Below are 15,940 nucleotides of genomic sequence, written 5' to 3' on the forward strand. Positions count from 1 at the left end.
GGATTTATTAGCTTTGACAAAGGACACTGGAGTGCGTCTGAAATGCGTTGCCTCAACATGCCTGTTTACATCTAACCATGTTTTGTCCTACCACCATCATCATGGAGTTGGTATTTTTATCCAAACTTTTTCAGTACAAGATCTTATTTTTATATTGGAGCCGGTCATAGATGACTTTAATTTTTTCTATGACAAAAAAACATGTGATAATAAATACAGCTCTGGCAAAAATTAAGAAGCCACTGCAAAATGTTCAGTTTGTCTGTTTGTTTTTTTTATAGGTATATTTTTGAGTAAATTGTAAATTGTTCTTTTAGTCTATAAACTTCTGACAACATGTCTCTGAATTTCCAAGCAATATATTTTGCATTTTTTTCTGAAAAGGAGAAATGGTCAAGTTTAAAAAAAAAAAAAACCAATGCTTTCGGACCTCTAATAATGCAAAAAAACAAGTTCATAATCATTTAGAAAGAACAATACTAATGTTTTCACTCAGGAAGAGTTCAGAAATCAATACTTTGTGGAATAACCATGATTTTTAATCACCGCTTTCATGCGTCTTGGCATGCTTTCCACCAGTCTTTCACGCTGCTTCTGGCGCAAAAATGTAAGCAGTTCTTCTTTTGTTTGATGGCTTGTGACTATCCATCATCCTCTTGATTACATTCCAGAGGTTTTCAATGGGGTTCAGGTCTGGAGATTGGGCTACCCATGACAGGGTTTTGATGTGGTGGTCTCTTAATTTTTGCCAGAGCTGTATTTGTAGTTTCTTAGATTAACTATGTACGTCATATGTACAAAATACATGCAAGATATGTGTGAAACCAAATTGACAGTACTGAAAAAATAGAGGATGTATTCATAGAAAATAAACAAAAACTTATCATGTGACTCATTTCTCCATATTGCATAACATCAGTGACTTCTGTGCTACGTCTTGTCATCTCCCTTTCTTATAAAAATAAGACACAAGGAACATTTAGCTTTCTATGGAAATTGTAGCAGCTGCATAGCATACTTGAATTTCGTCATAACATTTCTTAATATTTCATGCAATGGTGAGTTGATTTTAATTATCTAGCTCTATTATCTATCTGTTTATCTTTTTAAGGTAAGTGATGATTCATTCAAATATTTTATTATTTCAAGCTTTCAATCTCGCTTTTTTTTTCTTTTGTTTTTCCTTAATTTCACAGAGTCAAACAGCATTGTGGACAAAATCATCTGGAAACGATGAGGATGCTACATGTCTTGACCAGCTAGAATATAAACAATTGGATGATCAGTCAATAAAATCTTTTATACCAAGTGGTAAGTTTTTCTTATGTTTTATCACTGTACTAAATTACAGCTGATAATAATAATAATATAATTATTATTTAAGCTTCTTCTATATGTATTATTCCCAAGGAAATCATTTTAAATGGATGTATAGCATTCTTAAATGATTTGTATTATTGTTCCCTCCCTGTGTTGGTCATCTAGTCCAGGCTATATGTATGTTAGATATGCGTCTTTGGTGGACTTGTACTAAATAGAACTTGTACTAACAGGAAAATTTGAAATTAATTTCTCTCCATAGATCATTCTAATATTTTTACTGTATGATTTACTGTATGATTTAAAAGTAATCGATAGCCTTACTGTATTTAAAATATAACATTGACAACTTTTTAATACTGGTACCTGTTAAATGTGTTGCCTATGAATAGAGCCCATCTACAAAGGCCCTACTAGGAATAGTTAGACTCAAGTATGAGCAAAAACAGAGAACTACTGATGGACCTGACCTGTCCATGGATTTTTTTTTATTTCAATGATTGCTATATAATGCTACAAGTCCCCTCTAGTGATTTTGAGCTCAAAACCCTGTTGCTGCTTCTCCCACCAATACAAGCTGATTAACTAGGGTTAGAAAAGTGGCTCTTTTTGAAAGGCAGTCCCTTTTTTGGAGCTTTTTCACAATGCTTTAACGTTCACCTAGACCCAATTAAATGGAAAACATTTAAAATGTATGAACTTTTTCTGAGATTTTACAGCATGTGTAGTATACATGTTTAATCTTTTTTTGTTGTAGATTGTATGGTAGATTCAGTATTATAGCATTACTGTTGTATTGTTGTCCAATTACATTCTTTCTTCACTACGATGTCCATTGATGACCAAAAAGGAAAAAACTGAGTGTTATACTGTTTGTCCTCAACACATCTAATACACACGCTGACCATTTTTGATACTGCGTTAGGTAAAGTGTTTTAATTGGTTTGATCTGGACTTCAACTACTGTATCTATTTGGGTAGGCAGATATTTCATCACTGGTAGTGATGAGCGAACGTGCTCGGTGATACTCGGATATCTTTTGAGAATCTGGGTGCTCAGATATGCTCGGCACTCACCGAGCATTGGCTTGGGCTCGAATTTAATGCTCGAATAACTACCCCGCACGTTAGGTGCCTGTTACACAAAACATACAAGGATGGCCTGCCAGTCACTGTAATATCGTAACCATCTTGGTAATGACATTACTGTGATTGACTGGCCACATTACCTCATCAGAGGTTATAAAAGGACCAGTGCTGCCACGCTCGGCACACTGACACCATTGCACAGCTCAGGTACAGTTCTAACTGGAGGGAGAGAGAAGTTGCCCAGGCCATTATGCACAGTTTTAGGAATCAGAGTCCTCTAGTGGTGATACTTTGCAGAATCATTATACAGTCCTTCTAAGGGCTAAAATTGTGCTTTGTTGTTTCTATGTGATACATTCTGCATTTAGCCTAGGGCAGCTGCTGGAGAAGAGAGACTGGCTGAATACAGGCTGAACACATGTGGAAATTCCCTAACAAACAGGCAACTCCCACATGTATTCAAGCTGTCTAGCAGTCGCAAATCATGCAGCTGCAGTGAAGAAAACGAAATCTCCAAGCACATCCATATTCTCTGAGACCACCCAAGTAACGAGTGTACTCGCTCATCACTATTGCAGAGCCTTTACGAGTGTGGAAATACCACAACTACACTTTCTTAATATTTGAATGGGCCCTCCAGTTGTTGCATTGAAGGGTCTAGTTTCTAACTTTTAGCAGGATTTGCACTACATGCAGAGCTCTTATGAGTGCAGTATTGCCACAACTACACTTTCTTCACAATATTTGAATGAGGTACTGCAGTTAGTGGCTTCAACAGTGTATGGATGACCCTGCTTGTATTTTGGCAAGCTTTGCACTTAGTGCATAGTCTTTATGAGTCTAGCAGTACCACTACATGGCTATTTGAACAGAATGTATATGACACCCTCCTTTATGTCTGTCTAATACAGGGTGTATCTGAGTCACTCTTCCATTTAATAATTGGTAGTTCTTGCTTCCTTCATAAATTGCACTCAAATTTCCAAGTTTAATAAAAATGTAAATTATGATTTACTTAAATTATTTTTTCAGTCCATTTAAATTGTGCCTTATATACAAGTCATCAGAAAGGATAAGAATGTATAACAATTTTTTCCTGTACACTCCAATTTCTCCTTGATTTTGAATGTTTTATTGTCAGTACTTAAAGTGGAGTAAAAGTGTGACATCACTGCTCTTAGAAACAATCTGGGAGCCAGAGATGCTTCCAGGGGACTTCCCCATGCTGTTCTCCTTCCATTCAGCACTTTTTCCATCCATTTAAACTTTTTAACTGCCCCCCCCCAGACCTTCTTATAAGGTCTGCCAGAAAAATGGTTGAATTTCCTATTGACTCCTATTATACTTGCTATTTGAAATGAGCATCTGAGCATTAGGAATTGCTTGGTTTGAGTAACTAGAATACAAGCATTAGTGCTCGCTCATCACTAATCACTATCCGATCCTTTCTGCTCACTACAGTATACATGGCATATACACGGCATACAAATAAATGCATGCCAGTGTAGTTGCATCTTTGTATTTTAACTTATAAATAGAGCTGTAGGCAGGGGGGCTTAATGCACATGGAAGAGGGGAGGAGTGGTTTCTTTCCTGAAAGAACTCTTTAATATGTAGATTTGTTTTGCAATGTTTTATATTAATGCACAGAAAATGAAATATCATCTTTATATTTTTAGGTAACAAAATGAAAAGCATTGAAAAGAAACTGAAGATTGCCATTGTCGCCATAGTAATACTGTATGTTATTGTCCTAGGCCTCTTTGTCTTCACTATTAAACAAAAAGGTATAGTAAAGAATAATGTAATTGAAGCATTGCTTAAAGAAGCACTCCTCCCATCAAAGATTTCATCCTCTTAATGTATTACAATCATCATAGTATATAACACTGTGTACTTACAATTGCTCATTTTGCCTTTCTACCCAGCTAATTCTTCTTTTTTCTCTGATCTACGTAGAAACAGGAAATCTCTTTTCCCTGCACAAGTCATTTTCCTCTTCAATTCCTGCTGCTCCCTCCTCCTCCTACAAGGGACTTTTGCAGTGACTCATGACTCATACAGGGAAGATAATTCATGTGTCTACATAAAGCTTAAAAGGATTCAGCTAGTCAGTTTTTAATCATGTGATGTCATTGACCTAATGAAAAGAGAAAAATTAACTGGGTAGTATAACTGTATAATATGAATAGTAAGAGGATAAAAATGTTGATGGGAGGAGTACTTCTTTAATTAGACCTACCACTAAATGTTATAAAAGCCTCTTAGTTGACAATTACTAATATGTTCAGGTATAATCACTTAAAGATTTATCCTGAGGCTGCACTTCTGAAATTTCAAAAAAGGAAAAATTCAAGAAAATACACCAAAAACAGGCAGAGATGCTTACCTGTCTAAATAGGCCTCAATACAAATGCACAAGCAGGGTGCAGCGGACCCAAATAAAATAGCAAATGCACAGGTGCAATACCTAATGAAACAGCCAGCCTTCAATAAGGGTTTGGCCGTGTGGTACACCAATGCACTGAGATACATACTCTGTATGTGGCGTGTTCACACAAGGAATGCAAAGCATCCGGCTCCAGCCTATTAATGACGCCCTATGGTGGGCTGCCCAGTGCTAAAATGCATCCTGTGTGAACAGAGGCCACAGTGTACAAAACCATTTGGGCCCAACTGCACCCTGCAAAAAATATACGTGCAAAACTAAACATATAAATATATGTAAGGTATTAGTTGATATTCTGGCCATAATATGCAAGCCGGCAACCCGCGCCAAGGGTCCTTACGTTTTGCCAGTCCTACGCTAACATGAAAAACACCAAAAAAGGAAAAATTCAAGAAAATACACCCCAAAATTTGAAATTTCCCAAACAAACAATATTGCCTTGCGCAAGTGTGTACTCCGGAGGACAGAGAATGAACTTCAATCCAATATTGCGGCCAGCATGCAGCCAGCGGGTAAGGAAAGGGTGAATCAAACACCCGAAAACCCCGCCCATATGACCCAAAACTGGTCCCGCCAAATTCAGGTGACAGGTTCCCTTTAAGTGTTTTGTCTGTGTATTGTATATATTCAGTGTGGGCAAAAAGTTTTTTAGTTTTCACAAAGTTTGCTTCTTCAGTGTTTTTAAATCCTCTACTCAGATTTGCAAATTGCCTCTTCTGAGAAAAAGAGGACTTAACTCTATAGCGCCACCTGTTGGAGTAGCGATCCTACAAGTCACAATCAACCCTCTAACGAGTCGTGCAATATGACTTAGGATAAAAGCCAAATCAGTATCTCAATTTGCAGACACGGTGTTTTGGGCTGTTGGCCCTCGTCAGTGCGAAGCATGAGAACTGATTTGCCTAGGTGAGAGGCTCTGGACTGGGGTCTAAGGGGTATCGTTTCTCCTTATGGAGAGTGACATACCATCTCTGGCTTGTCAAGCTAAGGAGGCTTATTTGCCATACAATGCTACTCTGGGAAAATAAATATGCAAATTGCCTCTTCTGAGAAAAAGAGGACTTAACTCTATAGCACCACCTGTTGGAAGTAGCGATCCTACAAGTCACAATCAACCCTCTAACGAGTCATGCAATATGACTTAGGATAAAAGCCAAATCAGTATCTCAATTCGCAGACACGGTGTTTCGGGCTGTTGGCCCTCGTCAGTGCGAAGCATTGGTATGTCACTCTCCATAAGGAGAAACGATACCCCTTAGACCCCAGTCCAGAGCCTCTCACCTAGCCAAATCAGTTCTCATGCTTTGCACTGACGAGGGCCAACAGCCCGAAACACCGTGTCTGCGAATTGAGATACTGATTTGGCTTTTATCCTAAGTCATATTGCACGACTCGTTAGAGGGTTGATTGTGACTTGTAGGATCGCTACTTCCAACAGGTGGCGCTATAGAGTTAAGTCCTCTTTTTCTCAGAAGAGGCAATTTGCTTATTTATTTTCCCAGAGGAGCATTGTACGGCAAATAAACCTCCTTACCTTGACAAGCCAGAGATGGTATGTCACTCTCCATAAGGAGAAACGATACCCCTTAGACCCCTACTCAGATTTGTCGCTGGTTACTGAAGTACAATGATACTCATTTCACAAGTTTCTAAATTTTTATTGACACACTCATCGAATTTGTGCAAAGATGCAATATTTACAGCATTGACCCTTATTTTTTAACACTTCTGCCCTTCACCTTGGCATGTTGGATATCATCTTCTGAGCCAAATCCTGACTGATGACAACCCATTCTTGCCTAATCAGTGCATGGAGTTTATCACAAACTCTGTATTTTTGTTTGTCCACCCACTTCCTGAGGATTAACCACAAGTTCTCAATGGGATTGAGATCTGGGGAGTTTCCTGACCATAGACCTAAAATTTCAAAGTAGTTTTCTTCAAGCCACTTTTTTCTAGCGACATGGCACTTTGCTTGTTTACCACCAAATTGCTCCTGGATTGTTTGGAGAAGATTCTCATTGAGGACATTTAGATACCACCCCTTTATTCCTGGCAGTGTTTGTAGGCAAATTTGTAAGCCAAGCCAATCCCTTGGATGAAAAGCAGCCCCACACATGAATTGTCTCAGGATGCTTTGCTGTTGGGATGACACAGGATCCATTGTGATGCTTACCTTTTCTTTAACTGAATCTAAAAGAGCGCTTCATCAGAGAGAGTTAATTTGCAGATAGTCAAGGGTTTGCACTAGAGGACTGGCTTAATGTTATGTTGCTTGGTGAATAAACTTTCTCATTTTGAGTCCATGGCCAGGAAACCCATAGATCTCAATCCCATTGTGAACCTGTATTCAATCTTGAAAAAAGGGAAGGTCAAACAAAAACACAGAACTTGTGATAAACTTCAAGCACTGATTAGGCAAGAATGGGTGGCCATCAGTCAGAATTTGGCCCAGAAGCTGATATCCAGCTGCCAATGGAAAGTGCAGATTGTCACGGGGAGACTAGGTGAGCGAGAGCTAATAACCCGGGCCCCTGCAATTTCCCTCAGACTAGGGAAATCCTGACTGACCCTCTACCTGGAGTTTACACTGATGGTGTGCATGTCCAGGCCTCGACCCTCGCCCTGTCTCCTGTTTCAATCCTAGGCTGAAACCAACCGCCCACCACCCAGTGAAGAGGTAATACACCAATACCCACAGTTAGCACAGACAAGGATAAAGGAAAATATACACCACCCCGCAGTCACTCAGGAATACACTGTAATTGTACAGGGCAAAATAAACACAAATATAGGAAGGAGTAAATAAGACTAAGGAAAATACACCACCAGCAACGAATCTCCAACAACCAGCTCTCCACTCCAGACCGAGATAACAACGCACAAGACAGAAGCTATAATCGGCGACGCCCAATGATCAAGAGAACTATTTAAAGGCAATGGGCATGGCCCAGCTTCCAATCCGAGGATAAGGTAAATTAACCCCGGAACAGCTAGATAAAATCTAGCTGACGCCAATGAGCAAATGGTGGTCAAAAGCGGAATTACCGCTGTCTGTCGAACGACCTGGTCTGAACAGCTTCTGACATGACAGTACCCCGCCTTCTACGAGGGACCCCAGGGCCCTCACGGCTTATAGGACCCGGCTTGTCTGGATGGCGACGATGAAAAAACCTGACCAGCCGATCCGCATGAATATCCGAGGCTGGTACCCAGGACCTCTCCTCAGGCCCATAACCACACCAGTGTACCTAGTACTGTAAAGTGCTACGCACTACACGAGAGTCAACCACCTTGGAGACTTCAAACTCCAAATTACCATCCACCAAGACTGGAGGTGGCATAGGCGCCGCATCCACAGAATCCACCACCTTCTTTAGAAGAGACCTGTGGAACACGTTGTGTATCTTATACACCGTAGGGAGCTCCAATCGGTACGCTACTGGGCTAATGACGGCGGTGACCCTAAATGGACCAATAAACCGTGGACCCAATTTAAGGGATGGTATTTTGAGTCTTATGTTCTTTGTGGATAACCACACCCAGTCATCCACACTCAGGTCCGGACCTGGCACACGCCTGTATAACAATAATAGCAAGAAAACGAGCACTCACCATCTGTACAAAAAATCTTCCTTTATTGAGGCTTCATGTTAAAAAAGCAGGATATTACAGGGAGAACTGTGGTTCCTAATGACGTCGATCATTTCGCTCCTCTGAGCTTCTATGGAGCAACATGGGACGAGCTCTGAGGAGATGGTATCTTTACTGACCGCAGTTCCTGAACCTAAAACAACACTAGAAGTAGCCGTGGAATGTTCCTGTCACTCCCTAGACATCTCGTCACAGCCGGAGAACTAACTACCCCTAAAGATGGAAACAGGAAAGCTATCTTGCCTCAGAGAAAATTCCCAAAGGACAGACAGCCCCCCACAAATATGGACTGTGAGTGGAGAGGGAAATGACATACACAGAATGAAACCAGGATTTAGCAAAGGAGGCCACTTCTAACTAGACAGACAGAATAGGAAAGGATACTGTGCAGTCAGTAATAAAAGCTAAAAAAATCCATCACAGAGTTTACAAAAAATCTCCACACCTGACTAACGGTGTGGAGGGCAAATCTGCCTCCCCAGAGCCTCCAGCTTAACTGAATATAGAATACTGACAAGCTGGACTAGAGCAAACATAAAATGAGCTGAACGATTAAGTCCACAGCAAGTGGACAACAAATGAACATGCAAGGACTTATCTTTGCTGAACTGGACCGACTATCAAGAAAATCCAAGGAGAGATCTGAATCCAACCAAGAAACATTGACAGCTGGCACTGGCTGAAGATCAGAGCCAGGCTAAATAGCAGAGCAGTAGAGACGATCAGTGGAAGCAGCTGCTAAGCTAAATCCAAGGAGCAGCAGTTCCACTTAAAACCACCAGAGGGAGCCCAAGGGCAGAATTCACAAAAGTGCCATTTACAACCACCGGAGGGAGCCCAAGAACGGAATTCACAACAGTACCCCCCCCTTGAGGAGGGGTCACCGAACCCTCACCAGGGCCCCCAGGCCGATCAGGACGAGCCAAATGAAAGGCACGAACCAAATCGGCGGCATGGACATCGGAGGCAACAACCCAAGAATTATCCTCCTGACCATAACCCTTCCACTTGACAAGATACTGAAGCCTCCGCCTCGAAAAACGAGAATCCAAAATCTTCTCCACCACATATTCCAACTCCCCCTCAACCAACACCGGGGCAGGAGGATCAACAGAGGGAACAACGGGCACCACATATCTCCGCAACAAAGATCTATGGAAAACATTATGGATGGCAAAAGAGGCAGGAAGGGCCAAACTAAAAGATACCGGATTGATAATCTCAGAAATCTTATAGGGACCAATAAAGCGAGGCTTGAACTTAGGGGAAGAAACCTTCATAGGAACATGACGAGAAGATAACCAAACTAAATCCCCAACACGAAGCCGAGGACCAACACACCGACGGCGGTTAGCAAAACGTTGAGCCTTTTCCTGAGACAATGTCAAATTGTCCACCACATGAGTCCAAATCTGCTGTAACCTGTCCACCACAGAATCCACACCAGGACAATCAGAAGGCTCAACCTGCCCTGAAGAAAAATGAGGATGAAAACCAAAATTACAAAAAAAAGGCGAAACCAAAGTAGCCGAACTAGCCCGATTATTAAGGGCAAACTCGGAAACGGCAAGAAGGCCACCCAATCATCCTGATCAGCAGACACAAAGCATCTCAAATAGGTTTCCAAGGTCTGATTGGTTCGCTCAGTCTGGCCATTTGTCTGAGGATGAAACGCCGAAGAAAAAGACAAATCAATGCCCATCCTAGCACAAAAGGACCGCCAAAACCTAGAAACAAACTGAGAACCTCTGTCAGAAACAATATTCTCCGGAATGCCATGCAAACAAACCACATGCTGAAAAAACAATGGAACCAAATCAGAGGAGGAAGGCAATTTAGGCAAAGGTACAAAATGGACCATTTAGAAAACCGGTCACAAACCACCCAGATAACAGACATCTTCTGGGAAACCGGAAGATCCGAAATAAAATCCATGGAAATATGCGTCCAGGGCCTCTCAGGGACCGGCAAAGGCAAAAGCAACCCACTAGCGCGGGAACAGCAAGGCTTGGCCTGGGCACAAGTCCCACAGGACTGCACAAAAGAATGCACATCCCGCGACAAGGAAGGCCACCAAAAGGACCTAGCAACCAAATCTCTGGTACCAAAAATCCCAGGATGACCAGCCAACACCAAACAATGAACCTCAGAAATTACCTTACTAGTCCATCTATCAAGAACAAACAGTTTCCCCACTGGACAGCGGTCAGGTTTATCAGCCTGAAATTCCTGAAGCACCCGCCGTAAATCAGGAGAGATGGCAGAAAGAATCACCCCCTCCTTGAGAATACCAACCGGCTCAAGGACTCCCGGAGAATCAGGCAAAAAAACTCCTAGAGAGGGCATCAGCCTTAACATTCTTAGATCCCGGAAGATACGAGACCACAAAATCAAAACGGGAGAAAAACAGGGACCATCGAGCCTGTCTAGGATTCAACCGCTTGGCAGACTCGAGGTAAATCAGATTCTTATGATCGGTCAAGACCACAATGCGGTGCTTGGCTCCCTCAAGCCAATGTCACCACTCCTCAAATGCCCACTTCATAGCCAACAACTCCCAATTGCCGACATCATTATTACGCTCCGCAGGCGAAAACTTTCTGGAGAAGAAGGCACACGGTTTCATCAAAGAACCATCAGAACTTCTCTGAGACAAAACGGCCCCTGCCCCAATCTCAGAAGTGTCAACCTCAACCTGAAAAGGAAGAGAAACATCTGGCTGACGCAACACAGGGGCAGAAGTAAATCAATGTATAAGCTCCTGAAAGGCCTCAACAGCCGCAGAGGGCCAATTCATCACATTAGCGCCTTTCTTCGTCAAATCGGTCAGGGGCTTAACCACACTGGAAAAGTTGGCAATGAAACGGCGATAAAAATTAGCAAAGCCCAAAAATTTCTGAAGGCTCTTCACAGAAGTGGGTTGAATCCAATCATGAATGGCTTGGACCTTAACAGGATCCATTTCTATAGCCGAGGGAGAAAAAATGAAACCCAAAAAAGAAACCTTCTGAACTCCAAATAGGCATTTAGACCCCTTCACAAATAAAGTGTTAGCACGAAGGATTTGAAATACCATCCTGACCTGTTTCACATGAGACTCCCAATCGTCAGAAAAAAACAAAATATCATCCAAATATACAATCACGAATTTATCAAGATAATTCAGGAAGATATCATGCATGAAGGACTGAAACACAGATGGGGCATTAGAGAGCCCAAATGGCATCACAAGGTATTCAAAATGGCCTTCGGGCTTATTAAATGCAGTTTTCCATTCGTCACCCTGTTTAATATGAACAAGATTTATACGCCCCTCGAAGGTCAATCTTAGTAAATCAACTAGCCCCCTTAATCCGAGCAAACAAATCAGAAAGCAAAGGTAAAGGGTATTGGAATTTGACCGTGATCTTATTAAGAAGGCGATAATCATTACAGGGTCTCAAGGAGCCATCCTTCTTGGCAACAAAGAAGAATCCCGCTCCCAACGGTGACGAAGAGGGCCGAATATGCCCCTTCTCCAAAGACTCCTTAACATAACTCCACATGGCGGCATGCTCTGGCACAGACAGATTGAAAAGTCGGCCCTTAGGGAACTTACAGACAGGAATCAAGTTAATAGCACAATCACAGTCCCTATAAGGAGGAAGGGAACTGGACTTGGGCTCATCAAATACATCCTGGAAATCCGACAAAAACTCAGGAACTTCAGAAGAGGGGGAAGAGGAAATTGACATCAAAGGAACGTCACTATGTACCCCTTGACAACCCCAACTAGTCACAGACATAGATTTCCAATCCAGCACTGGACTATGTACCTGTAACCATGGAAAACCCAGTACAACCACATCATGCAAATTATGCAACACCAGAAAACGACAATCTTCCTGATGTGCTGGAGCCATGCACATGGTCAGCTGAGTCCAGTACTGAGGTTTATTCTTGGCCAATGGTGTAGCATCAATGCCCGTTAAGGGAATAGGGCTCTGCAAAGGCTGTAAGGAAAAACCACAGCGTCTGGCGAACTCTAAGTCCATTAAGTTCAGGGCAACGCCTGAATCCACAAATGCCATGACAGAAAAGGACGATAATGAGCAAATCAGGGTAACAGACAAGAGAAACTTAGGCTGCACAGTACTAATGGTAACAGACCTAGCGACCCTCTTAGTACGCTTAGGGCAATCAGAAATAGCATGAGCAGAATCACCACAGTAAAAACACAGCCTATTCTGACGTCTGAATTCCTGCCGTTCTGCTCTAGTCCAAATCCTATCACATTGCATAAGCTGAGGACTCTGCTCAGAGGAAACCGCCATATGGTGCACAACCTTGCGCTCGCGCAGGTGCCGATCAATCTGAATGGCTAGAGACATAGATTCGTTCAAACCAACAGGCGTGGGGAACCCCACCATAACATCTTTAAGGGTTTCAGAAAGACCCTTTCTAAAAATTGCAGCCAGAGCATTTTCATTCCATTTAGTGAGCACAGACCACTTTCTAAATTTCTGGCAGTATAATTCTGCCGCTTCCTGACCCTGACACAGGGTCAACAAGGTTTTTTCTGCCTGATCCACAGAATTAGGTTCATCATACAGTAATCCGAGCGCTTGAAAAAAATGTGTCTACATTAAGTAATGCCGGATCCCCTGACTCAAGGGAGAATGCCCAATCCTGAGGGTCTCCACACAGCAGAGAGATGACAATTTTCACCTGCTGAATGGGGTCACCAGAGGAATGGAGTCTCAAAGCAAAAAACAATCTGCAGTTATTTTTAAAGTTCAAGAACTTAGATCTATCCCCAAAAAACAAATCAGGAGTAGGAATTCTAGGCTCCAAAACCGGAGTCTGAACAACATAATCTTGGATACTCTGTACCCTTGCAGCAAGTTGATCCACATGAGAGAACAAACCCTGAACATCCATGTCAGCGCCAAAATCCTGAACCCCCCAGAGATTAAGGGGAAAAAAAGACAAAACAGGTTGCAGAGAAAAAAAAATGGTTCAGAACTTTTTTTTCCCTTTTTTGAGATGCATTCAATACATTGTGGGCCAGCTGTACTGTTATGACCTGGTGGTTAAGGAGCAACATGGGATGAGCTCTGAGGAGATTGTATCTTTACTGACCGCAGTTCCTGAACCTAACACAACACTAGAAGTAGCCGTGGAATGTTCCTGTCACTCCCTAGACATTTCGTCACAGCCGGAGAACTAACTACCCCTAAAGATGGAAACAGGAAAGCTATCTTGCCTCAGAGAAAATTCCCAAAGGACAGACAGCCCCCCACAAATATGGACTGTGAGTGGAGAGGGAAATGACATACACAGAATGAAACCAGGATTTAGCAAAGGAGGCCACTTCTAACTAGACAGACAGAATAGGAAAGGATACTGTGCGGTCAGTATTAAAAGCTAAAAAAATCCATCACAGCGTTTACAAAAAATCTCCACACCTGACTAATGGTGTGGAGGGCAAATCTGCTTCCCCAGAGCTTCCAGCTTAACTGAATATAGAATACTGACAAGCTGGACTAGAGCAAACATAAAATGAGCTGAACGATTAAGTCCACAGCAAGTGGACAACAAATGAACATGCAAAGACTTATCTTTGCTGAACTGGACCAACTATCAAGAAAATCCAAGGAGAGATCTGAATCCAACCAAGAAACATTGACAGCTGGCACTGGCTGAAGATCAGAGCCAGGCTAAATAGCAGAGCAGGAGAGACGATCAGTGGAAGCAGCTGCTAAGCTAAATCCAAGGAGCAGCAGTTCCACTTAAAACCACCAGAGGGAGCCCAAGGGCAGAATTCACAAAAGTGCCATTTACAACCACTGGAGGGAGCCCAAGAATGGAATTCACAACACCTAACACACCTAAAACCCTAATTCCAACCCTAACCCCAACCCTAACCCTAATTCCAACCCTAAACCTAACTTTAGCCCCAACCCTAATCATAACTTTAGCCCCAACCCTAACCCTAACTTTAGCCCCAACCCTAATCCTAATGGGAAAATGGAAATGAATACTTTTTTATTTAATTATTTGTCCCAGCTAAGGGAGTGATAAAGGTGGGTTTGATTTACATATTTATAGCGGGTTTTTATGTTTGGCAGCTGTCACACACTAAAAGATGCTTTTTCATTGCAAAAAACAGATTGAGCACCACCACATTTTGAGAGCTATAATTTTTCCATATTTTGGCCCACAGAGTCATGTGAGGTCATGTTTTTTGCAGGACGAGTTGAAGTTTTTACTAGTACCATTTACGGGCACATGACATTTTTTGATCGCTTTTTATTCCGATTCTTTTGGAGTCAGAATGAACAAAAACCAGCAATTCCTGAATTTCTTTTTTGGGGGAGGGTGCTTACACCGTTCTGCATGTGGTAAAATTGATAAGGCAGCTTTATTCTTCGGGTCAGTAAGATTACAGCAATACCTCACTTATGTCTTTTCTTTCCATGTTTTGGCGCTTTTACACATTAAAACCTATTTTATAGAAAAAATAATTATTTTTGCATCACTTTATTCTGAGAGCTATAACTTTTTTATTTTTCTGCTGATGGAGCTGTATGGTGGCTTATTTTTTGCGAGACAATATGATGTTTTCAGTGGTACCATTTTTATTTATACCCGTCTTTCTGATCGCATTTTATTGCACTTTTTGTTTGGCGGTATGATGATAAAGCATTGTTTTTTGCCTCGCTTTTTATTTTTTTTACAGTGTTCACTGAAGGGGTTAATTAGTGGGACAGTTTTATAGAGCGGGTCATTACGGACATGGTGATACCAAATATATGTACTTTTATTGGCTTTTTTTATTTACACAAATAAATGAATTTATTGGAAAAAATATATATATATATATTTTTCTTTATTTGGGGATTTTATAAAAATATTTTTCGACATTATAATTTTTTTTTAAATTTTATAACATTGTCCCAAGTTGGGACATCCCTGTGTCATGTCAGATTGCTGATCTGACACTTTAAATAGCACTGTGTATGATCAGCAATCTGACAGGCAGTGAAGGAGGCTTGCTGGTGCCTGTTCTCAGCAGGCATTTGCAAGCCATCTCCCTGCAGGACCCGGAAGGACCCTGCGGCCATCTTGGCACCGGGGGGTCTCCATGGAGACCACTAGAACAATGCGATCGCATTGCGTTGTTCCAGTGGGAGAGTGCAGGGAGCCCCCTCCCTGCGTGATGCTTTTCTATGCTGCTGTCACTACTGACAGCGGCATCAGAGGGGTTAAATGCCCACGATCAGTGTTAGCACCGATGGAGAGCATCGCTGCAGGGTGTCAGCTGTCACATACAGCTGACACCCACACACAATCACCGCGGCGCTCACCGTGAGAGCGCGGTGAACGCACCGCCGTACTAGTACTGCTCGTGGCACAAATGCAGTTGCCCCAGAGCAGTACTAGTAC

At 42.0% G+C, this 15,940-nt stretch overlaps 1 protein-coding gene across 1 annotated transcript in view; it reads left to right on the plus strand.

Moving 5' to 3' along the window:
- The first annotated feature begins 920 nt into the window (after nt 1-920).
- LOC143793080 (macrophage scavenger receptor types I and II-like) overlaps nt 921-15,940 on the plus strand; it is a 60,963-nt gene continuing 45,943 nt past the window's right edge. The window contains exons 1-3 of the mRNA XM_077279706.1: nt 921-1,058; nt 1,197-1,311; nt 4,089-4,196. Coding sequence (XP_077135821.1) covers nt 1,056-1,058; nt 1,197-1,311; nt 4,089-4,196 — 226 coding nt within the window. The 5' untranslated portion in view covers nt 921-1,055. The remainder of the gene's footprint in view (nt 1,059-1,196; nt 1,312-4,088; nt 4,197-15,940) is intronic.

The sequence above is a fragment of the Ranitomeya variabilis genome, chromosome 1 (assembly GCF_051348905.1).
Source record: "Ranitomeya variabilis isolate aRanVar5 chromosome 1, aRanVar5.hap1, whole genome shotgun sequence".
In the NCBI taxonomy this organism is placed as follows: domain Eukaryota; kingdom Metazoa; phylum Chordata; class Amphibia; order Anura; family Dendrobatidae; genus Ranitomeya; species Ranitomeya variabilis.